This window comes from Aptenodytes patagonicus, chromosome Z (assembly GCF_965638725.1).
Source record: "Aptenodytes patagonicus chromosome Z, bAptPat1.pri.cur, whole genome shotgun sequence".
NCBI classification, from domain to species: Eukaryota; Metazoa; Chordata; class Aves; order Sphenisciformes; family Spheniscidae; genus Aptenodytes; species Aptenodytes patagonicus.
Window position 1 is genome coordinate 41,989,951 of NC_134982.1, and position 24,419 is coordinate 42,014,369.

The window sequence follows — 24,419 nt, forward strand, 5'->3', positions numbered from 1 at the left end:
AAGATAGTTAGAAGAATAGCTTAGAGATCCTGGCTGAAGTTTTACCAAAATCTGGTGACCAAGTTCTCCAGCTGGCATGGTGTGTTTACAGCCTGGAACCCATGTTTTACTGCCATGTTTTGGTGTGGGTAGTGCTCTAAATGGTTTCCAATACCTGTGCTGTCTGTGGATTTCCATGCGTGGAGGGTGCAGTGATCATCTGTTCTCTGTCTGTACAGGATTTTGTGTGATATCTGGGAAAATCTTTTAAAAAGTGAATAACCTCTGTTTGTAATACCTCATCACAATGGAGGACATGCCTTGCAGCTGTGCTGTGAAGATAAATTCCATAGGTTCTACCATATTGTTCTCCAGACTATAGCAGGATTAAGTTAGTGCCAGAGTTCAGTGAATTAGAGTAAACCATGGTTTGTTGGCGTTTGCTGTCCCATGGTAATGGTTTCTCTGAAAGTCTGTGCCGAGTGTTGTAGTCATTTCAGCCCTCTGGGGATGTCTGCTGTGCACTAGAGCTTTGGAGTCTTAATGTGACTCAAGCAGTGTGTTTTCAGTCTCTTTCCCACGCCCGATTCTGGTATCCGTTGGTATACCCAAAGTCTTTTCTTTTTTGTTTTTTAACCAGGGCTGAACATAAAAGGTGAAGAAACTACAAAATTGCTTTCACATTGACAGGTTCATCATGCCAGACTTCCCATAAAAAGAAGCCACGTTAATAAGTTTTGTGGCTTTTGAAAATTTTGGCCCTTTTTTCTTTCATAGTGAAAGTGATTGATGCAAGTCTTCTGTTCTATCTTTGGAGTGTTACTATGCCCTGTCTTTTGAACTAGTCATCTATAATTACTGCTCCTGCATTCTTCTGTCCCTCTCCATGCCAATAGTGATCACTTGATTTGGCAGCAGTTTGCAATTTTATATAATGAATTAAGAAAATCTTCAGAAATGGTCTCTTTATGAAGCTGTTAACAGAGACCTTTGGAAAAATAGGCATGGAACTTGCATTATTAATGAAAAAAAGGAGGAGAAAAGATGTGCCTATTTGGGGGAATCATCTACTATGAGTAAGTTTCTTTCAATTTATGCTTTGGAATTCTAATGTAATTTTGTATCTCACCAGTTTCTAATTATTTCTTAATGTGTTAAATATTTAGCCATTTGATCTGCCCTTGCATTTTTTGAAATATGTCTTTTGTAGTTTCTTTCCTTGCAGAAATCTCTGTCCTGCTACTTCTGCAGTGAAGGTCCACTACTCCACACAGTTGTACTTTAAGACAAAAATGAGAAACTTGGACAGACAGTCCCGGTTTATGTCTAACAACCTTGAATAGCTCAAAAAATGTCACATTAGTCCAGCATATCTCATACCAAACTTACAGGGCTGGCTTTGTTTTCTCTTTAAAAGGCAGACCATGTAAATAAATTTCCACTGGAGAATGAAAAAAACATGAGTATCAACCTGAAATATTTCCATAATATTTTATCCCTGCTTCATATGAGATGTTGGTATATCAGGTTGGGCTACGTACAAAGAATAGGTACATTTACAATTTTCTCTGTGCCTGTAAAAAGCTACAGCTATGAAGATTTGACAGAAGGAATACCTGCTTCCAGATCTCTCTTGGTTGCAGCTAAAGTCCACTTAAATTTATTAGTCCAAAGAGATAATAGGATTTAGGCTGTGTTGTTAAATCTTCCTATGTGATTTGAAACCAGTTCAATTTTTTCTAAGTTAATAATGCAAATTCCACTTGACCCTATCTGCTTAATTATGTGACATAATCAGAAATCATAACATGTTTCATTCCAATATATGCAACTTGGGCAGTATGATTATTAGCAGAAGAAAGCACAGTGCTGTTAGCTTATTCCATATCAGACAACTGACATTATCAGGTCTGAATAATAAGGGTTCATATAATTCAAAATCACATAGTTCTAAAATGCCAACAAAAAACAGAATTAAGAATTTCCCTTATGACACAGAAAATCTAAGAAGCATCATAGCTACATCGGACTGTGCTGCCAGGGTAAGAGATGCTTCTCCTTGGACTTTTTTGTCCTGTGTCTATTTGGTGACAGTGTTTGTGCAGGGAGCTGGGGTGGCTGTTCTTCCTGCCAGGAGCCTGACTGTTACTCCTTCATGCTGTGTCAAGCAAAACAGAAGAGGGGAGTTATCAACAGGACACTGTAGAGGAGGCAGCATCATGCTTGGCCTCGGTTTGGTTAATGAAGGTGGTTTCAAACAGGATGACCCATAGGAGATACTTAGATGCAAGGAATCTCCAGGATAAGAGAAGGGAGGAGATGGTGAAGAAGCACAGAGGGGTGTAGAGAGGGAAAAGGATGTTGCCCTGCCCAAAAGAAACATCCTCTGGTGTTTTGCCTTCTGGGTGTTTCAGTGGGCAGACGGAATTTTTCCCTTCTTCAGCTAAAGGAAGCTTCCCTTCTTTTGCATCTGAGAAACTTACTAGTTTGACTCAGCAGAAGAGGAGGGAGACAAAAGAGCTGATCAGCAATGTTGTCTCATCTCTTATAACTGGCTCTTCTCTTGTTCCATTTCTCCAAAACGGTGTCTGGAGGAAGGCTAGAGGGTGGTGAAACCAGGACCTCAACCAAGGCACTCTAGAAAAGGATGCCTGCGGGGCTGCATTAATGCAAGGGGCTCAAGGGGGACTTGTGAATAACTGCAGGGCTGGAAGATGAGACGGAATGTGAACAGTGGCGTATAATTGTCTGTTTGAATGTTTAGGCTTGGGGAACACCTGGAATCCCCATTCCTTCAGGCCCTTTCATACAATTAAGTACAATTTAATTTTAATTGCTTCTTCAACTCAGCACCCACACAGTGGCTAGCAAAACCACTTCACTCTAGTGAAAGAGCAGGCAATGTTATAGCTGTCTTACATTTGTACAGTAGAATGAGCAATTTAGAAATCAAGTAGTTCAGACCAAAATTAGATTCAGTGCAAAACTCTTACGTGTATTTTAACCTCACGATTTTTTATTAGAGAGCAAGGAGAATTGTCTTAATGTGAAGGTTATTTTCTTTCCTTATCTTGAGGAGTTAGGAATAATGTTATACTTTTTAGAAGCCAAAAGCAAGTTTACTGGTTTAAAAGACAAATAGTCTGCCAGTGTTGAATGGCAGAAAAATATTTTCTGTATATTCTACTTTCCGGTTATGTATGTGCACTTACAGACTTCTGTGATATCATGTTTCATTATGATTTGTTAAGCTGCATTTGACATAAATTAGAACTTCATATAGGTGTATTGCTGTTCTGTCAGATTTTGATTAAAACAGCTTGATTCTTATAGCAGTTCTTTACAATTAGTATTATAAATTCTTTACTACACTGGAGTGAAATATTGGGGTTATGCTGGATACTTCTGTGAAAGCGTTACCACAGTGCTCAGCAGTGGTGATCGAGAAAACCAAATCAATTTTTTACAGGAATTATTAGGAAAGGAATAGATACCAAAACAGTGAATGTCCGCTTGCCACAATACCAATCTGTAGTTCACCTTTGTTGCACAGTTCTGGTTCCTCTCAGAAGGAAGGATAAAATTAACTGGAAAAGGTTTGGAGAAGGGCAGCGAGGATGATAAAAGGTAACAAATGGTTTCTATGTGAGGAAATACTTGGTAATTGGTTAATCTGGGGAAAAAAAAATTAAGAATGTATCTTGAAAACCATGACTGGTACGAAGAGGGTGGATGGAGTTGACTGTTCACTGCCTCTCTCAGTAATAAACGTCATGGGAAAGTATGAGGAGTTACATTCAAAATAAACAGAAGGAACTGATTCCCCCTGCAGCAGCGAGAATGATGTTAAGGATGTTGCAAGTTTGCATGAAATCAGCAGGCAATTTTGTGGAGGAAAGTCCATGGAGTGTTACAGAACATGTAGAAATCACAATGCAAGAAGTCCATGAGCAGAAAATAGTTGCTAGCTGAGAAACTATTAGGAAAAAGCATTATATACATTTGACATGTTTTTCCTTTTCTCTAGTACCTATTTATGGCACTTGTAGAGACAAGATAGTGGGCTAGATGACCCCATCATATGATCAAGTAGGGCTTTCTTGCTAGAAAAGGTTAATTTACTTATATAAACCACTTTAACCTCACAGCAGATTTGCTGAAATCATAAACATTTCTTTAAAGAAAGATCATGAATGAAGTCAATAGGCTTAATTCTTCCCCTCATATGCCAGTACACATAAGAAGGAATTAGGGGAACTTTTTGAAAGTGTTCTTTACAATATATCCTTCATTATAATAAGCTTTTCTTTAAAATTTTCCCCTCGCACTTCTACTGATCTTGAGGAGGTCTGTAGGAGCCTGGATGTCTACACCAATTCTTGGATCTAATAATTCTCCCTGGTTCTTTTTGAAATGTCTGTTAATCTTTCCAGTTAATTTATCAATAGCATGGATAATAACGACTGGTCACATATGCTTGGTCTCTATAACGTTTTGAAAATATAGAAAGCATAAATACAAATTTGCATAGCAGCATTAACAGAGATATATAATTTTCATTCTGTTACCTTGCAGTAACAAAAATGACAGATATAATGCTTAAAATCATAAACTATTGAGTGAAACATTCCCTATCACGTTTAAATTACTCTATTTCTTCTAAGTACAGTATAAAAATACATGTGGTAAACAATGCTAACAGATAAATTCTGTAACATACTGTAGTAATATATGACTGCATTCTATGCCCTCCTACTCTGTACTGAATACAGCTTGATTTTCAAGACAATTCAACGTTGTTCTTGGAACAACTCTGATGATAAATTGTTTGGGAAATCGGTTAGAAGAAGAACAAAACATACAGAAGTACAGCTTTAGTGGGTAAAGGCCTGATGGCCAGCCTTTAAGATGCTACTAGTAATAAATGTATGTGAGAAAATTAAACATTTGGGGACAGTCTAATGATCCCTATCTCAATGTCCAGAGAGGCCAATTCCTAATGCTTCAAGCAAGGCATAAAACTGCTTATAATGCTTATAATTAGGCAACACTGAAAGAAGGGGTAGAAATTTGGCTTGAGCACACCTAGTAATAAGGTCATATTGAAGCATTGCCATCCTTCGTACTAATCTAGCTATGGAAGTTTGCAGATACAGGGTCTTTACTCAGAGACAGTGGGATTTGCAAAAGTGCCCATTTGATTAAGGAACACTAATCACATCAGCTTGCAATAGCACTGATGCAGTTCAGTTACCAGATGCTCCTGCAAATCCTATGCGTAATTTGCTTCAGTAATACTCCATTGCCTGTCCAGCTGCTCTGCCCCACCGCAAGGCAGAGAATGGCTTTTAACAATGAAACCTATCTTATAACCTGGTTACTTGTTCGACATAAACAAAGTTGGGAAGCAGAGGGTTAGAACTGCTTTGAGTTCTGCTCTGCCACTGAAATTGCAGGTTTCAAAAATTGTCACTCTTGGTGCTCTTTTTAAAATAATGGTAATTCAGAGGTCAGCAGTTAAGCATCCTAGCTACATAACCTGTTAAAATCTGCCAGAATTTATCTTCCTGAAATATTTCTGTACTTGATTAATTTTTAATATTTGCTTTCCTCTTTTATGAGGAGTCAGTACTGAGCTCATTGTTAACTGCTGTTTGAGAGTTCATTTCATTAACAGTGAGCTGGGCTGAAAATGTAATTAATGTGTACGTTTGTAACATTAAATGTGCAGCATCCACCTCTCTGAAAGCACTACTTTGCAGTTGCACCATATTGAAAAAAAACAGCTATCTCTGCTTATTGGTTGTTTCTTTATTACTCCTCAAAATACAGGAGTATCTATGGCACTGGTAGTTTCATTGCCAGAGAGTCATAACATTAATGCATCTTTAAATGAACTATGGCAAAGACAGCTGTAATTTCCTGTAGCATCAGTGGCATATACCAGCTCTGCCTCAGTCCCTATCTATAAAACATCCTTCACAATGTCACTGGGTGACGTATGCAAATGAGTATAATCGTTGTTGCTTGTGTTGATTTCTTAAGATGAAAGATGTGGCTTCTGCCCCAGGTTACTTTGCAAGCTGAAACCTGAATCCAGGAACAATCTCCAGATTCTTGTCAAGTCCAAGTACTGAAGTTTCACTTCAGAGTCAGATTTGGATTTTTACTTAGTTATCTCAATCGTGAAATCTTTCCTTTCCTCCTCTCACTCTTTCTCCACCCTCTCAACCAAACCAAATTCCCTGATGTTAAAATGCAAGCAATCTTTTCCTGCTGACTCCCTAGTCGTATTCTTCACCTCATTGAGCTGTTTACTAGCTGCTCTTTTGACACTGCAACTTTCTCTACCTTTGCTGTTCTGCACAGACCATCTTTGGTCTGATCCTGTGCTAAAGAGATCTCACAAGATGTGCATGTGGCCTCTCTTGCTCTGTACTGTGTGGTAGAGAAATCTCACAGGTTGTAGCTTTGCTGGAACAGAGTGTGTATATACATGCATACAGAGTGTGTATATGTACACACTTCATATATACATTGCATACAAAATACATGTATGTATTTTACACAAAAAACTCAGGGAACCAAGAGATAAAAAAACCTCATGGATTAGACAGCCCAGCAGAAACTTCTCAACCTGTGTGATGGTATAAGAAGTTGATGCATACGCTCAGCATTGCCCATCGTGGGCCCACCAGAGCTAATGTACATGCAGAATAGTTTAGTGTATTCATCAGTGTCAAGGGTGGACAGAATGTTTTCCATGCATTAGATGCAGCCTTATTGAAAAGGAAAGGAGGGTATGTATGGATATGTAGGAGTAGAGAGGAATTCATCCAAACTTGGGGGAGGGGGAAGAGTAGGAGTATTTTGTATTTGGAAAACTCTTGAAATAAGTAATTGAACACATATAATTGCTATGTACTAAAAAAATCTGGGTTGTTCATATGAAAAGGTTGTTCTTCAGTGTTGATATCAAGAGGGTACAGTAAAGAAGTTGTCCTCAAATTTGTAAACATTCAAGTTGTGTTTTAAGTTACTAACTTTTAATTAAGCTGAAAACAATGCAGTTGCTTGTCTCTGAAAGACAAAGGCTTATGTTTATGACTTTCTGAAAAGTTACATTCACTACAGTACAGCAACTGTGGTGAGAAACAGTGACAAACCCCAGCTTCTTTGGAAAAATGCCATTGTTGATTAATTGCAGTATATTTCAACTGTGTATAGATTTCTCACAGTTACCCAATAAACACACTGGTTTCATTCTTTGGAGATTAACAATCTCTCTCGTGTGCTCAGGTTCTTTCCAACTTAGTACACTGTTTCTTTTGAAGGATTTGTTTTCCTGGGTTGAACTTAAGAACTCAGAGCACCTTATCACACTTTCACAAGCTCACTCTTTAAGGGGGAAAGAAGAGGAGAGAAAAAAGCCCGTCAAGGCCTGTGCCAGTTAAATCCAAGCTCTCAAGGGATTTGTTTTTCTTTTGGCGTCAGATTAGATGTTCAAACCAAGCGGTGTTGTGGGGCTGCGGGTGAGTGTTGACCAAACCCTTAATGAGGCTAATCCCACAGCAGCACATTCCAAGCAGCTAATGGGTGCAAGGGCTTCGCTCACTCCCACATCTCTGCACTGCGGATGGACTGAACGCCTTGTTCGGGGGGCGGTCGCAAATGCGTTATTAGCGATGACCGGCAGCAGGGAAACGTGGACAGCAGAGTTTGTTCCAGGACAGACTTAAATGCCAAGTTTGATGCTCAGGTAAAGAAGAGGGAGAAAAAATGTTCTTGGTGGGATTTTGCAGCTAGGTTAATAAAGAGAGAGTCTTAACCTAGAGATCTAAGCTATGAGTAAACTAAATCCAAGTATAAGTATGGCATGTACTTTAGGAATTCACTGTGGACTTTAAATTATTAATTAACACTGAAGGAGTGTTTATGAAACAAGAGAAAGAGAAGATAAGCTTCTTGCTCTACTATTCTTGAAAATACTTTGCTATACTTTTCTAAACTTTTTACTACTTTATTAATTCACATTATAAGCAAGAATTTAATGCAGACTGTTTTGTTATGAATGTGTTGATTTCCTCAAGTTATTCTAATTTTGTTATGAAGACTCTACGGCAAATAATATGATTTATTATACCTCTGAACCTTGTATTTCATTGCAAATGATCTCTGTCACAGAAAGATATCTGGCATGGGACAGTGAAACTAGATGCTTTCTTTTTTGTTTGGAAGGACAAGGAATTATGAAATAAGTATATTGTGTATTTTGGCATTATGACTGTCGGGTAGGATAGTATATTGTTTGAGATCTAACAGCTGCAAAGTCTTTTTTCCTGATGTGAATAAAGGGCTTCTTAAATCAGACTATTATTTTTGCAATATTATATTTGAAGAAGTATGATGAAAATTCAAATGCAAATTGTTATATTTAACATAGCTGGATTTCTTTTCTACTTGCAAAGACAGTATGAAAAAGAGTAGGAAAACAAATTTTAAATGTCAGTTGCTTAGTCTTTGAAAGCCTGCTTGTATGCCTAAAGACAAAAGTTTTTCTGTGAAGCACCTGCTATGGCACCTTTTTGTATTGGATCTTGAGGCTTAGAGAAATTGAATTAGTGGCCATCTTTAGAAAAGATACATTACGTCTACGTAGTAAATAAATTAACCAAGGTAAATTGTTTGCAGAAAAGTATGCAAAATTTATGAAATTTAATAAAAGATATTTTTAGGGAGTCTTGGCAACATGAATGATAATCATATACTGTGTAAGCTCTGCAGTAGGAGCTGAATTTAGATGCCAGGAAGAAAAGTTGTCTTATAAAAGTTTTTTGTGCTTTCTGGAGGAGATAAAGGATATTGCAGGCATGTATTTAGTGTTAAAACAAACAAGCATGAAGATAAAACTGGCATTATTCTATAATTGTTCCTTTTTTGTCAAAAAGTTAATGTATATATATATATACAGCAAAGGGGATTCATAAATCTGCAGCTTCTTACCAGTGTTGTCTTCTTAAGGCCATATAGAAAGCTTGTGTGCTCTTGGAGCTTGAACAGGAGAAATTTCAAGAATGTGTGGTCCATACAGTAAAATATGTAATTTCAAATTTTAGCATTGCAATACCTGAGTAATAATTGTAACTTCCTTTTGCTCTCGACAACAGTCAACAAAAAGAAAAACGCTAATTTTCCCACATAGTTTAGCTTCAAAAGTTCTGCAGTAAGAGGGTCAAATTAAGTTCATAAAGTTCACTCCGGATACCTTGACAGTTCTAGAAAGTTACTTTATAAAAAGTCTTTCTTTGCTTGAAAAGACTACTAAATTGAGAAATTACACAATGATGCACTAGACTTCTAAGCTGATTGGACTATATAATATACAATGTTGTGATGATGATGAGGATTATTATTATTATTATTATTATTGCCTGCATCATAGCCTTGTAAGCATTTAGAAGTTATAATAGATTAGAACATCAAAGCAATCTCTCCTACGTAAAGTAAAACTCTTTTAGATTTTTCAGAATTTCTATTTAACTGTCCTTTGCTTAAACATGAAACAAACCTTGCCCCACATTCTATAATATATTAACTTTCTGTTTGCTACTGTAAAGAAGAACAATCAAATACAGTTCTATTTAAGAATTTAATAGACTTTTCTTTTTCCTGACTGTAAAAGTCATGTTAGGGTGTCTACCATTCCTACAAAATGTGAAGTCTAGCAGATTTTTCAAATAAAAATGCAAGTAAAGCAAAGATAAAATTTTGTTACATAACATGAGTGACCACTAGATCCAATAAGTGATTATCTTCTGTGAAAAAGGCAAAAGAATAACTTTTTTTGTACTGAGAGTGATAAGTAATGAACGTAGCCAGAAATTCTTATTATTGTACTTTATAGTTTATACTAGTGACATTCTTTGACTTCAAGAAATTTCCACAGTTCACAATGATTTTCAAAAGTCCCAGAAACACAGGTTTCTGGGTTTAAACATGAAAAACAGGATGCAGACTGAGTTGACGAAAAGGTAACATTAGAGAGTTAGTAAGGTAACATTAAAAGTTAATGTACTTTACTAATTAAAAGTAAAGTTAATACTTAGGTTATTTTCTAACCTTACATAGTAAAAGGTAACATTAGTTAGTTAGGTAATGTTATAAAGGCAATTTCATATTTTCTCTTTTTATAGAGGCAAGATGCTCAGATTTCCTTTAAATTATCTAAAGCTCATTTCACATTACTTAACTCTCAGATAACTTTATCATAGTTCATAGTTTATAGTTCTGTTTATGCTGTGCAATTAAATAGGTAATTTTATTATTTAAATACATTTTATAAAATTTATCTGTTTGAAAAGAATTTTTAAAGAAAAGTTTCAACTCATCTCCTTATTAAATGAAATAATTGAATTCTATCTGGGGGAATCTTTTAGAGAGCTTGCCAGAATTCTTATTGTATGGAATGAGAACTGTCTAGATAATTAAAAAGATTTTAGAAATCTAAAAGTCGTTTGTTGTTTTTGGTTTTTTTCTTTCCTACCCATCTATCTTTCTTTTTAAAAAGATCTCTTGTGTATCTGAAAATTAAGACTACACTGAGGGAAATTACTTGCTTTCCTACGAATATATGGGGGAAGATCTTGAGCGTTATGAAGAGGCATAGAATCATTGAACTCAGTCAGTTTTAGAGGTCACACCAGCTGGTCATCTGACTCTTAATGTATCAAAGTTTTTTGTGTCTCGTTTCAGAAACAGATCTTCCTTTTTGTATTTTTTTTTCTTTTTTTTCATTAAGATGTCCACATATGAAACTATATTTTCTGGCTCCATGTTAAACAGCACTCTCAGTACTTGTATAAGAAATTGCATTGGAATCATGGTGTTATAAGTTTTATTGTGAGATATTTATTTTCTAGTTTCTGAGATTATTTTTTTTAATTAGAGCTGACTTAGTTGTATCACTAAAATGGAAATAGATTTTTTTAAAGTATTTTTAACAAATAGGTGTGGTTTTTTTCTACCATGTAGAAAGCTTTACAGTTTGAGTTAATTCTTCTCCAGTGATTCCTGCTATGAGAATATAGATGACAGCATCAAAGTCATCTGGCTAGTGAATATAAAAACAATCTTAAGAGCTTTTGTTGGGTGCTTAGCTCTAGAAGGGAACCATAGTTCTAATGGAAAATATTTGCTTTGTGCAAAATGTGCACTGCACATCTGCAAAGTCAGTGAAGTTTTCTTTTATGTTTGAAGTTTCTCTTCAGTTGTACTATGGGTTGTGTTTAATAAGCAAACAGAGCTCATGGCATTTCCTTTCTCTTTTTTTAGGCACAGAAATCATGGATAGAAAGAGCGTTTTACAAGAGAGAATGTGTTCATATCATACCCAGCACCAAAGACCCCCATAGGTAATTGCATGTTACTTGTATGAAAAATGAAAGTCAATTACAAGAAAATGTCTATATATATGTGTGCATACATATGTATATGGATATAAATAGTTTGTAAAGAATAAATAAGTCAGAAGGTGGTTGAAGTACATCTGGAGTGATGGATTCCTATAAGCACTATTTGTTTACATTTCAAAAATTATTTCATCCAAAAAAAAAAGATAAATCAAAGGTGGATCAGCATCTATGTTTAATTTCCATATGTTCTTAGTTCAATATTCACTGCCCTGAGTATTTACCTAAATTGGATGCATGACACACAAAACTCTCAAAAGAAAATAATTGCAGTGAACTACCAATTTAAAATATGTGTTAGTCCATGAAAAAGCTGATTATTTGGCCTGATGTCATCTGAAGACAGTAGAAAATGTTCTTTAACTTCATTTTGTACATATTTAGAACAAAGCATGATTTTATTGAAATGTAGGAAAGTCCAAAGTAACCAAGAACATAGAAAGGAAAGGTACTGTACTATGTTGCTTCCACAAGTAGAGGCTTCAGATAGCAGGAAAGTGATCAGCAGAGTTGAAAAGGGTTGGGTTTTTTTAAGATTTGTAGGCCATTTAAGATTTGTTTCCCTGTTCGGTTTATACATGCACGTGACTCAAGTTTTCTGTTTGTTTAATGTCATAGGTGTTGCTGTGGGCGTCTAATAGGTCAACATGTTGGACTGACTCCAAGCATCTCCGTTATTCAGAATGAGAAAAATGAAAGCAGGCTTACTCGCAATGACATCCAGTCGGAGAAGTGGTCCATCAGCAAGCACACGCAGCTCAGCCCGACGGACGCTTTTGGAACCATTGAGTTCCAAGGAGGAGGCCACTCCAATAAAGCCATGGTAACCATGTTTTTCTCTTAGATAGATAATGCTGCTAGCTCAAAAAAGGCATTCACAAAGAATAAACAGCATTCTTTCTTAACTTCATTTTAAAGTATTATTTAGTGTAAGACCGTACCATGTGTTTTTATGTATCATGTGCCAAAGAATTGGTGAACAGAGTTAACTGTAAAAGCTGGGGTGCAGCATAAGAGGGGCTACCTTTATGAAGACTGAAGACATGCTAATGTGCTGCTATCTCGATTTTCTTCCAATGGCTAGCCATCCCTCTTTTTCTGAATAACTTTAAAATGCAACTATGGTTTCCCATTTCTGGGTGTGTCTGCAAGGCTGACAAATTTGAAATATACAAAATTTTTTTTAATATTCCTCCAGACATATATCGGAGGATAGACCAGTTAGACTTACTTGTTGATCTTTCAATGAAATAAGAGGCCCAGTAAATGTCTAAGCTAGGAATTGGGAAATCCCTATTCTGCCACAGATTTCCTTGTGCAAGTCACTTAATCATAATACAATGCTATGGAGCAATACCAAAGTATATTTATCTGAAGCCATTGCTCCGCTAAGTTGCAGAGATTTTTCCAGCACCCATGCTAACCCATGCGTGTATTTCTTCTATGTGGCATTACATGAAAGGAAGAATCTCTCTGGCTCTATCTAAACTGCAGAACCTGGGAATTTGGGAATGAAAGATGAGTGTGTACCTAGCACATCATGGCCAAGACACTGCTTCGGGCAGCAGTGAGGGCAGAAGCAGAACCCCTGGGCGCTCTGCAGAATAACCTGCCCAGCAACCCAGTACCATCTTCTTTGCCTGAATTCTTCCCAACAGGTCTCTCAGATCTGTCATGGTACTAGATGGATTAGAGACAATGAAGAGCTCAAGTACTGTGCTAGCAAGAGCCAGATATTTTCCTCAGATGGATACATAGGTGCTAGAGATGGAACGATTACTTGAGTGGATGGTTCTGTTTACCCAGATGGATGGCTTCTTTTGATAGAAACCAGAAAACACTATTGCACCAAGAAACAGGTAGAAAATTAGGCCATTTCTCTGAGAGTATCACAGACACCTTATGTTCAATTGATAACTAATCTCCTAAAAATCTGCAAGGCCATTGCTAGAGAGAGACCCTGATTCAGTAAATAACAGTTGTTTAGTGTGAATGAATTGACACCTCCCTCAGCACTGAAATGAACCAAACCATGCTGTTAGTACCTTCACAAGGAGTGGGAACAGAACAGAATGCTTTTCACAAAAACTGAAAAAGACTCAGAGATATAGTAACCACCATGCTATTAACCATATATGGATACTTTGCATTAAATCTGTCTTTATGAGAAAGGGTAATCACTAGAGCTTTTTGAGTGATGTCTTTGAAGATCACTATAAAGCAATAAACTGCCCTGCCCAGACAAAAGTAGTCTTGGGCAGCCAAGAAATGACGAAGGGTGTAGGGAAGCTGTTGATAGCAATTTCTCTAGAGGATTTCTGGTCTTTGTTGGGATTCTGGTGTCCTGGCACAGTGCCACAAGAGAACAGGAGGTGCTCCAAGGTATATGCTGTGTGCTCAAAGAAATATACGTGAAGTGAAACTGTGGACATAAAATTGGAAGTCAACAAGAAGGAAAGAAAAATCTTGTCACAGAGCACAGTCAGGAATGAAACTATGAAGAATTCGGAAAAAAAAGAAGACAAAAAGGGGTTAAAAATCTGAGAGATCTAAATAACAAGTTAAAACTTAGGGATGAATACAGACAAAACATTTATTGGTGGAAAAAACTCTGGATTTATTTTGACAGTACTAGCATCAGGAAGATAGTGGCATCTGCCATCTATTCATAGTCATTAAACCCCTCCCGAAATATGGGAACAACCAAATTCTTCATGAATTAAATAAGTCTATAAAAGCTCCAGAAATTCAATCATCCCACTACTGGGAGAAGTGCTTCAAATAAAACAATTCATTAAATATCTCTTTAATGGGTGTCCTGCTTGGTTACCACCAATGAGAAAAACATCTTTCATATGACCAAAACACAAATAAGGAGGTTTGCATAACTAGTAATTGTGCATTTATTTAAATGAAAACAAAACAAAGAACTTTGTTACACTATGGTGTTTGTCCCTGAAAACAGTATGAAGGTGTCTTTATGGTCATATTTCCAGCCCCAAACATTGTTTTAGGGTAGATTATAGTCAAAGAGCTGCCTAACTAATTGTTGTAGTTTTATTAATAGAAAGAATGAAACTCCTGTCTCTGAGTTTACTGGGTACAAGGTCTTTCCCATAATAAATAAAACTTACCAAATCAAAAGCTTTCTGTGAAAGCCAAGAGTTTGCTCAGTCAAAGCAACCAACCAATTTTGCCGGCAGAGGAGGGGGAAAAAAAGCATTTAAATTATCTTGAAAAATAAGGCTTGGAAAAAGGAACAAGTACATAATAATCCTTGGAAACATTCTTGTTCAGACAATATATTTTCAAACCCGAAAGCAGAGAAGCTGGAACATCAACAGGGGCAGGGGGAGAGAGAGAAAAGGGAGAAAACATGGTAAACGGACATTTGTTCTTCTCTAAAAATATACTACTTAGTTATTTTCTAGCTACTGGATATCAAATATCACTATAGCATACAAGGTAGCTTAATATTGTGCCTATTGGTTAATAAAATAACCCTATAAAGCAGCAAGATTTAGCAAGCTGACCAACATCAAGGAAAGCCTCAGGTGAGGAATTTGGCATAAAATTCACCACCTGTTCCTTACTTTATTTCCTGAAAGGGATGCCCACACATGAAAATTATTAAGCAAGGGAAACACAGAACTGAGTAGTATTATCTTGGTCTGTGCTAACAGCAAAATTGGCAAATTTTTCTGAATCAGGCTACAAGGAATGAGATGGAATTTATTAATGGAAACCATAACCTCAGATCTATAATTAGGAAACTGGTAGTTAATGGAACAGATTAGTGCATGTAAGACTGACAGATAATTATTTCCTCTGTTGGAAGTAACAGAATTAGATTTTAATAATATATATAATTTTGATAGTAAATATATCTATACTTTGCATGTATATTTGCAAGCTACAAATGCAGTGATATAATATCAGTTGCCATGAGACAATTAACAATGGCATCTTTAGCTGTGAAAATGAAAATTACACTGAAATTATAATAAAACACATGGATTTGGAACAAAACAGAAAAGGCGATGTAGGTTTACATATTGCCAATAGAACTGACTGTGCCAATAATTCCATTTCCATACCCACATAGAACAAAAATTCTCAAACAGCATGAATTTTGCTAATACCATTGAGTTGTTAAAGTATCTTCAGTGGGGTTGCACTAAGCTACTTAAATCAATAATGTGAATAGCTGAGGGTGCAGCAGATTATATAGAAACATATAGCTGAGGTTAGATAACATTGGTTAATGAGATCAGTTACCAAAGAGGCCTTTCTTATAGTCTTCATGTAACCACAGATGATCCGGCAACAACACTGTGGGTTTTAGATCTCGATCAATCTCATGTTTTCTTTACAAGTGGCTCATCCCATTAATGTTTAAGAAACACATTTAACAGTTTTGCTGTTCACATTTATATTGTTTTTACGGCAGATTTTCAATTTTGACAACTGTAAAAATATCTGAGAGGCATGTGAAGATATGCAAACTTTATTAAGAGCTTTTGCAATAAATCAGTCAATTAAAACAAGGTAGGAAAACTAATAAAATGTGATCTTCTTATATCAGTTTGCTCGCAGTAGTTCAAGAAATAACATGGATGAGTTCATCTAACTATATACTGGCAATTTATTACCCTAACTCTGAAACCAATTATCAGACTAATGTGAGTGATTCCATTCCAATTATGAGCAACATTCTGAACAATTTCAAAATAGATTCTGGTCATTAGTGGACCAGTTAAGACAATCTTGCTGTGGTGCATTTTGCACTGAACTTGTGACCAAACTAAACCAATTTTTTTTAATTTACTATCTGCCTTTCCACACACAAAAAAAACTTTAACATTCTTTCATTAATTGGTGTGCCTGGATTCCATATCAACCTTTTTTAAAGGGCCACTCTTTACAGAACTGAAATTTCTTTGATCATGATTCTTCAAGGTTAGGTGGAAGACGGCTGTTTGAAAAGCTTTAGTGAGTTAAATACATTTCTCCTAATTGAATGCATTCCAATGATACATTTAACATGCACAATAAAAAGCTAACATATGTTTGCAGCTGTAGAAGAAATAAAGTTTACTTCAGTGGTATAAGCTTAACCTTTCTTATGGTGCATGGAAACATGAAAGAACATCAGTAGAATTCCAATGTACATAAACAGTGTCTTAGACAGACTTTCTAATATTCAGATCCTCAAAACATTTTAGTTTATGAAGGATATTTGGAAATCAGCCACATAAAAAGTTATATTTCTGCTTTTGAAATACATTGAGTTTTATGAAAACTGTGTAAAAAGGATCTTAAAAGTCATCAGTGCTTTTGAGAGAAAAAAAAGAGATATTCCTGTAACTTGCATAAACCATGAAAAAAGCAGTTATTATATTGTTGTTGTTGTTGTTGTTGTTGTTGTTATTATTATTATTATTATTATTGATTATAGTAACTCAACACTTAAAGAACATTTACAGAATTTAAAAGATGGTGTCCTACATGGAGAAAAGGGGGAAATAACACAGAAAAGCCCACTTAAATCAATGAGGGTCCTTCCAGTGACTATTTAGTGCAACCTGGGTGAGGCCTTAAAAAGTTAAGAAGAATACTCACTTATAAGGAACCAGTCCGGTTTCAGTCTAAGTGACAGTTTTTCTGTTGAATTCAGTGAGAATTACATCAGGCCTATTTTTCATGTGACGATCACAATTTGAGGGAATCAGTCTTTAGCCTGAAGAAGTGTCTGCAGTGATGGAATCTTATTCAAGATAGGTGAAATAGCCACCCAGTACCTGCATGTATCAAAGAGAAACAAAGGAGCAATGTTAGACTGCAGATCACAAAATGTTCTCTGAAGAAATTTTCTTTGAAGAAATACAACAAAATTCTGAATCTATTTTATTCACTGAGACTTTCATCTGCAATCATTCACCATGTACTCTAATGAGACAGCTGTGCTTGAGTAACAGAGTAGTAATTTTACCACTGGGGAACTTTGACTTTTGCTCTAGGGCATTGGAGTCCAACTTGCAAGCATCTGGCTGTTTGACTGATGATGAGCACAGTTATTTTTTAGGAAACCACTTGATAAAAAAGTGAAACAACTATTGGCATCAAATGGCACCCTTGCTGACTACTTCTGTGCTAGTTTAGGGGTCAAATGGGCATGATAGCTTGAACTTGATGATTTATCATTTCACAGTGTTATGCTGATGTCAGTCAGGTCAGTCCGCAGGTTTTGTGGTTCAAAACTGTACTTTTGCTTCCTATCTTGCCCTGCTCCGCTGACACATAACAACTGAAGTCTTGCGTCCTATCCATACGCCACTCCCATAAAGAAGGGATTAAATCATTTGCCATTAGAACTGATCATTTCTACAGCTGACAGATACACCAGACATGGAATTTCAGGGTAACAGAGCAGTGGTTTAGCTTAGATTTACATTTAAATTTTAAATCTGTCTTCGGAGGCTATAGCAAAAGAATTCAGGAATGGCAGAAATACTCATTAAGATTCTAAACAAAAACTGAAAAGGCCAAATATTCTGCCACGAGATTGAAAGAAATGAATTTTTAATATGGACAAAAATGGCCTTAAAAGTGTTTATTCATAATTTAATGCATACTTTGAAAGTGATGACAAAAGAATTCTCTTGTACTTACTAGTTAATATGTTAAGTAATGGCAAAAGAGTAATCCCAAGCATACCAAACTGAGAATGGCTTCTGTAAGAGCAAAAATGAATCAGACAGTCACAAAAATTGAGGTCTATGCACAGAAGAAAAATCATGATGTTTGGCACCATTGCCCTTCTCAAAAAACAGTGAAGCTTATCCATGATGATTTAAATTTTAATTTACATGAAAAAAAACTTTCAGATTTATTTTTGCTTAAATTTCCTCTTTATAAAGTAAAATGAATTCTTATCATAAGTATAGAGGGGTTTTGCCTGCAGTATAAAGAACAAGCACTTGTTTGTAATAAAAGGTGTCTACATTTCAAACAAATGTAAGAAAATATTTCTTCTAACTTTATGATTGACTATATAGATTTATATTTATTGGAATTCAGAGGTCTTAGTGGATAAGAAAATGAAAGAGATTTTTGCCAATTAATACACAGGCTTAAGAAGGTAGGGGCAGTGAAGTCACACATTCTGGGGTATAAAACAACGCTAAAGAATGAAAAAAACAGTCACTGGCTGGATTAGATAATACACATCTGATGCCATTTATGCCTTCATTTTAATATCATCCCAGATGATGCAGTGGCCTCTGTTTTCAGCAAATTTGTATGGCCATTACTAATATGAATTCACTTTAATTATCTTCTTAAAACTCCCAGTCTGTCTTCACCAGAAAACAGAGTAAGGTACCGGTGATCTCAAAACATAATCTCCATAGTTTGACCAGCAGAGGATTCATGTAGGCCCCCTGAAGGATGTTGTCTATTTATTAATGCCTGCAATGTTAACAAGGCGTTGCCCTTTGCAACCCCAGCTCTCCCTAAGGGCAGAGCAAAGGGAATAAGGATCAGTCTCCTTACAACCCCTCTGGTGTGTTAAAACTTTGACAGCCCTCGAATCCTAATCAAAATTGTTAGCTTCACCATCTGGTCAATGGGATCAGGTGCCATGCAAGATTTTCTCAACTCCCATGCAGAAAATTGAATGGGTAGCTACTGAGGATGCGGTTCATTTATATGTAAACTCGAGGGTACATTATGCTCTTGCCAGACATGAATATTGTATGTTCTTTGTCCATTAGCTGTTATGAATTTGCCTGGCTGCTGCAGAGAACATTACTGATGCACTGGGGTGAATGTGCATTCCCAAGTTCTTGCTCAGCTTTCAGTTTGACTGTGCCGCCCTTGCTTCCCTCTGACTACTTGCCCAAATGGGCTTCTGCTTCCAGAAACATTAAGAATGGCTGTTCACTGTGCAATAACCCATTCTTGCAAAGAAACCTGTCTATTAACAATTGCTGCTGGAAAAAAGTCAAGCCCTTATTTCTTACTCAACTAGAAAGGAGTCCACTTTGCTGTCATACAATTTACTAAAAAAGAACAATCTTTTGGCAAGAAATACTGATTAGACATGTTAAAAAGGGACAAAATGATTACATAATATATGTGGATATTATACTGCCTGGCATGTTACAATAAATAAGTTAGAACTAGGCATTCCTCTGGCTGAAAGCAAAGGTGCCTGGGTTATACACCAGATGGCTGTGCTGACAACCCGTCAAGGGAAAGACTACTGAAGTAACCCTATATACATTCGTTCAATCAGAAGTTTGATAGATGAGTGGCTTTCTATAACCTATTTTATTCAACTAAAAGGGTCCTTCCAGATCTTACCAGCTATAGAAAGAATTTTATCCTCTTACGGCCTGTTTTTGCTATGCAGCTAGAATTCAAAAAAGTATCATCTGCCCTGTCATGGGCCTTGTGAAACCCTTCATACATCAGCAACAGAAAGAGCAGGAGAAAGAGCCCAGAGAGAAAGGCTTGTCAGGAAGACACAGGTATGTGTGTGACACGGCAGTGCTGTAGAAATTTGGAAGACAGTTGTTATCTTTGGGCACACACAGATGGGCATGATCCCCCTTGAGGCAAAATGCTGCAGATGTAGCACAGAAGAGCCAAGAACTGGAAATGTGTAAATGTGTTTCAGAGCACTTTTAGGGTCCTGTGCCTTGTTAGGCAAATTCAAGAATCTATACAAATCAGTCTGTAAGTCATGTTAGCATTTGTTCATCTGAAAAGTACCTATTTAGTAGTCTTGCTCAGTTTAAACTTATGTGTGCTTGAACAACCAAGCTGGTTTCTGTTATTTCTTATCTTCTGAGAATTTGATTTTGTTAATTTGAAAATAAGATACTAGTGAACACACAGTTGTGACTCTGACTACCTAGGTCATCTTTGGCAGACCACTTAAATTTTTGCTCCAGTTTTTGCATCCATAAATTAAAGACATTTATCTTTCAAGGATTGCTAAGCATATTGAAACAATTAATGACTTAATTTCCTAAATAAAGGAAAATTGTCCAGCCTGTGAATTGCAAGTGTTCCATCATTCCTAGTTTCCTAACTTTTGAAAAATTCATCAGGTTAACAATTAGTTAATGCTTTTGTCATAAAGGTTGCCTTTTTTCAGTGATCTATTGGGCATAGATCATATATATTAGGAACCAGAGAGTATAACCAATCTTTTTTTCTCTACTACTGCCCTTATTTCTGCAGTATGTACGTGTTTCTTTTGACACAAAGCCTGACCTTCTTCTGCATCTGATGACCAAAGAGTGGCAGCTTGAGCTCCCTAAACTTCTCATCTCTGTGCACGGGGGCCTTCAGAACTTTGAACTTCAGCCAAAACTCAAGCAAGTCTTTGGAAAAGGCCTCATTAAGGCTGCTATGACAACTGGAGCGTGGATATTCACTGGAGGAGTAAACACAGGTAACAGCAACATTGAAATGAAAGCACAGTGGCATCTAGGAGATTTCATCACAGTAAAAAATTAGGACTGATGAGATTAAGAAGCCATTCCATGTTTTATTTTATTAGTGTTGGCTGTAGTATGTGCAAACAAGAAAATGCCAAGTTCATACCAGCCTGGCAGCTACCAGGGAATAAAAGGTTTGCTAAAGCATGAAAAGCACACCGGGGAGCTGAAAATAAAGCTTCCTGTGAGGGAATTATATTAGTATATTGCCAGTGAAGACTTTATAAGATCAACAGTAAGCTGCAGGGAGGGACTACTAACCAGAAACCAAAGAAGTCAAACTCTTATTACCTAAAATGGAAAATATTTTCATGGAGAAAAGACCTTTATTTTATCTTATAAGATGATCTGAAATATGAAAGGAAAAAAGGTTCTGTTTTGTGGATGTGGTGGAAAACTTTATTGTGAATAAGTATCACTTTTTCCTTTCTTGTAGACAGCTTGACCTAATTTTTTTCTATTACCCCTGCAGCAAGAGCAGTAACATTGTCGTTTCTATTCAAAGTTAAGAACATCTGTAACATACCATATGGATGTCCTAATGACCCAAGATAGCAGCTGGCCCAGCTCTGCTGGGAGACAGCATGTAGGTTTTGGGAATAAACTGCAAAACATAGTTCCACAGATAAAAAAGATTGGGCAGTGGCTTCCCAGTTACCCTCCCTGAAGGAGGCAGAAAGGAGGAGAGAGTCAGGGAAAAGTCAAAGTGTTCTGCTAGAGATAAATGCAAAAAGTTTTGAGCTAGGACATGTACTTGTAAATTCTTATGTCATTCTCATTTGCTGCAGTAACAAAGCTATAATTTATTACTTTACTAATCCCACGGAGTGTATCTTCTTACTGTCTATGGAAAACATTGTAATCACTCTATCATGTATTAATTTTAGTGCATTGTGGATCAACTCCTACATATTTGAATATGAACGCTTAATAGGATTCTTGGGCATTTTAGTTTCCAGAGCATATCAAATTTAAAACAATATTCAGTTTTATCACAGCAGCAATACAAATAACAAAGAAGAGGCATAGCTTCTGGAGTATTAGATAGGTAAATAGACAGACTCACATGTATGTAATATTCCCCACATCTCTGCATAACAAGGAAGAAAATCAAGTTATCTGTTGACCTGTGTACTGTGGTGATAATAGTTGTGTTATTTGCCAGATACTCTTGTAGTGACGATGGCAAAGACAGACATAAATTTTAAGTTAAAAGCACATCAGAAAACTGTAGATATTGTACACTCATTGCAGTGAATTACCACAAGAACTGTAGAAATCAAACTGCAGAAATTTTGTAAACAAGGACTGACTACAACATTTGCATTTGGCAAATGCACAACTGCTTCATACCATTTTTCAAATCATCATAGTTGCAAATGCAAAAACAATACAAATGAACCAAAAAAGTCAACATAATCACTGTTAAAAAAGATGTTTTTTCATTTAATCAAAAATTACCTAGACAAAAAAATGAAGTTGAAGTTGCTCTGTGTTATTTTAAAAACATATAATTCCAGAAGCAGTTCTGCATTATCAGTTACCTCTTATTGCTGTTTTTGATTTCTGGAGCAAAGCAGCTGATTGCTCTGGGGCTAGGTTTGCAAACTGTGTGGGTGAAAATTACGTGTTTTATCTCTATGTGAAACTGTACAAATTGAGAATTTCTGAATACAGTCTGATCTGTTGATGATGAATTTTTAAATCAGATTTCTCTTAAGGAAAAGTATAATTGAAAAATCCTGAAATACTGCTCTTGGACTGAGAATCAGTGATGTGACAGGGATGGTGCTATACCTGGCTATAACCATGACTGTTAAATGACTTAAACAAGTTGTTCTGAATATTCATGTCATGCCAAAAGTTGTTTATTCTAAATAGCAGAAGTTTTTGCAGTCCGCATAGATTTTCTGCTTTGAATCCTTTGGGTTGCTGGATCATAGCTTAATTCATAGCTGATTGCAGGTACAGAGGTTTTTTTCCCCTTTTCCACCACAGGAAGGAAATTAGACTCCAGGACTTAGAGGATTTGTTAGGTTGTGGGTTTTTTTATTACATGGTTCATTTACGGTGCAGAAAAACTACAGCTAAAATCACATCTATTGTGTGACTGTTGTAATTCCAATCCAGCCATCTTGAAACTGTGGAATCTGAACAAGAAGCAAACACAGAAACTGAGTAACAATAACATCCGCAGCAAATCCACAGGTCTGCTTCAGTGCAGCCACATCACAAAAATAGTTATTGATACACAGGTAAAAAAATTGTTTTATGAAAACGAAGGAGCAATGGCACTTGTCTTCCTCACAGAGATACCACTGAAATACTGACAAAGCTGGCCTAAAGCATACAAGGAGCATTATCAGAAAGCACTTGGAAGAGAGCTGGGGAGCAGTCATTCTCTCTGTACTAATTTCTGTTTTCTCACTGATGCCTGGGGGGTTTTCTAATACTCTGCTGGAAGCTATCTCAGATGACTGAGTTTGTTTGGAAAGAATGGTAGAATAGCTCACCACAGAGTAGTGTAATGATGTTTTCACATTTCCATCCTTTAATCAGACAGAAGTGAACATTTGTGTGCAAGCTACACTTTTGGGGAGGTTTGGGGTTTTTCTTCCAATTCCTGTGCTTCTTTCTATGCTTGGGAAGGATACAAATGCTTGCACACACGTATGCAAGTGTGTTTGTGAACACAAGTGCAGATAAACAAGTTACAGTCAGCTGCCAGTATTTCCATTCTTATTTCTAAAGCTGTGTAATTTTTTTCTTGCTACTTAATTTAATATTTTTAGATTAGATAAAATGGACTTACAGCATTATTGTAATAATAATCAATAGGAATATATTCATAGCTTTACTTAATTGTAAGTATATGCATAGGTGTTCCCTAAAGAAGAATTCTATACTAAATCCATACCACAATAAACAAAAAGGACATAATTATGAATTTCTATTTTATGCTGTTTCTTTCCCAGGAGTCATTCGACATGTTGGAGATGCACTGAAAGATCATGCCTCAAAATCTCGAGGGAAGATCTGCACCATTGGTATAGCTCCCTGGGGGATTGTGGAAAATCAAGAGGATCTGATTGGCAAAGATGTAAGCCCTATATGGACATAGATCACCTCCAATATATATAAATCTTCCAGTTATTTTTCCTTTCCTCTCCATCCCTCACTTAACAATTCCTCATAGCATTAATGTCTGCAGCAAAAAATCAATACATACACAGGTTTTCCATTATGATTGATAGCAGTTTTGACATGGTAACAATAAAAATGACTTCACTGTATGTTCTTTAAAAATAAATTATAAAGAAATTTCATTAAATGCTATTCTTGAAAATATATTAAAGTTTCATCCTTAGAACACTATGAACCCTGAAAAGTGCCTAAGAAAACACTGATTGAAAAGCTTGAAGTCTGATTTAATTTGAAACAATACTATGATGCATTGGTT

The 24,419-nt window shown here is 36.3% G+C and overlaps 1 protein-coding gene across 2 annotated transcripts in view; it reads left to right on the forward strand.

Moving 5' to 3' along the window:
• Positions 1–24,419, forward strand: part of TRPM3 (transient receptor potential cation channel subfamily M member 3) — a 287,376-nt gene that overhangs the window by 129,094 nt on the left and 133,863 nt on the right. For both annotated transcript variants that reach the window (XM_076361851.1, XM_076361852.1), the window contains exons 2-5: positions 11,311–11,390; positions 12,066–12,270; positions 20,700–20,913; positions 23,935–24,059. In XM_076361851.1, coding sequence (XP_076217966.1) covers positions 11,311–11,390; positions 12,066–12,270; positions 20,700–20,913; positions 23,935–24,059 — 624 coding nt within the window. The remainder of the gene's footprint in view (positions 1–11,310; positions 11,391–12,065; positions 12,271–20,699; positions 20,914–23,934; positions 24,060–24,419) is intronic.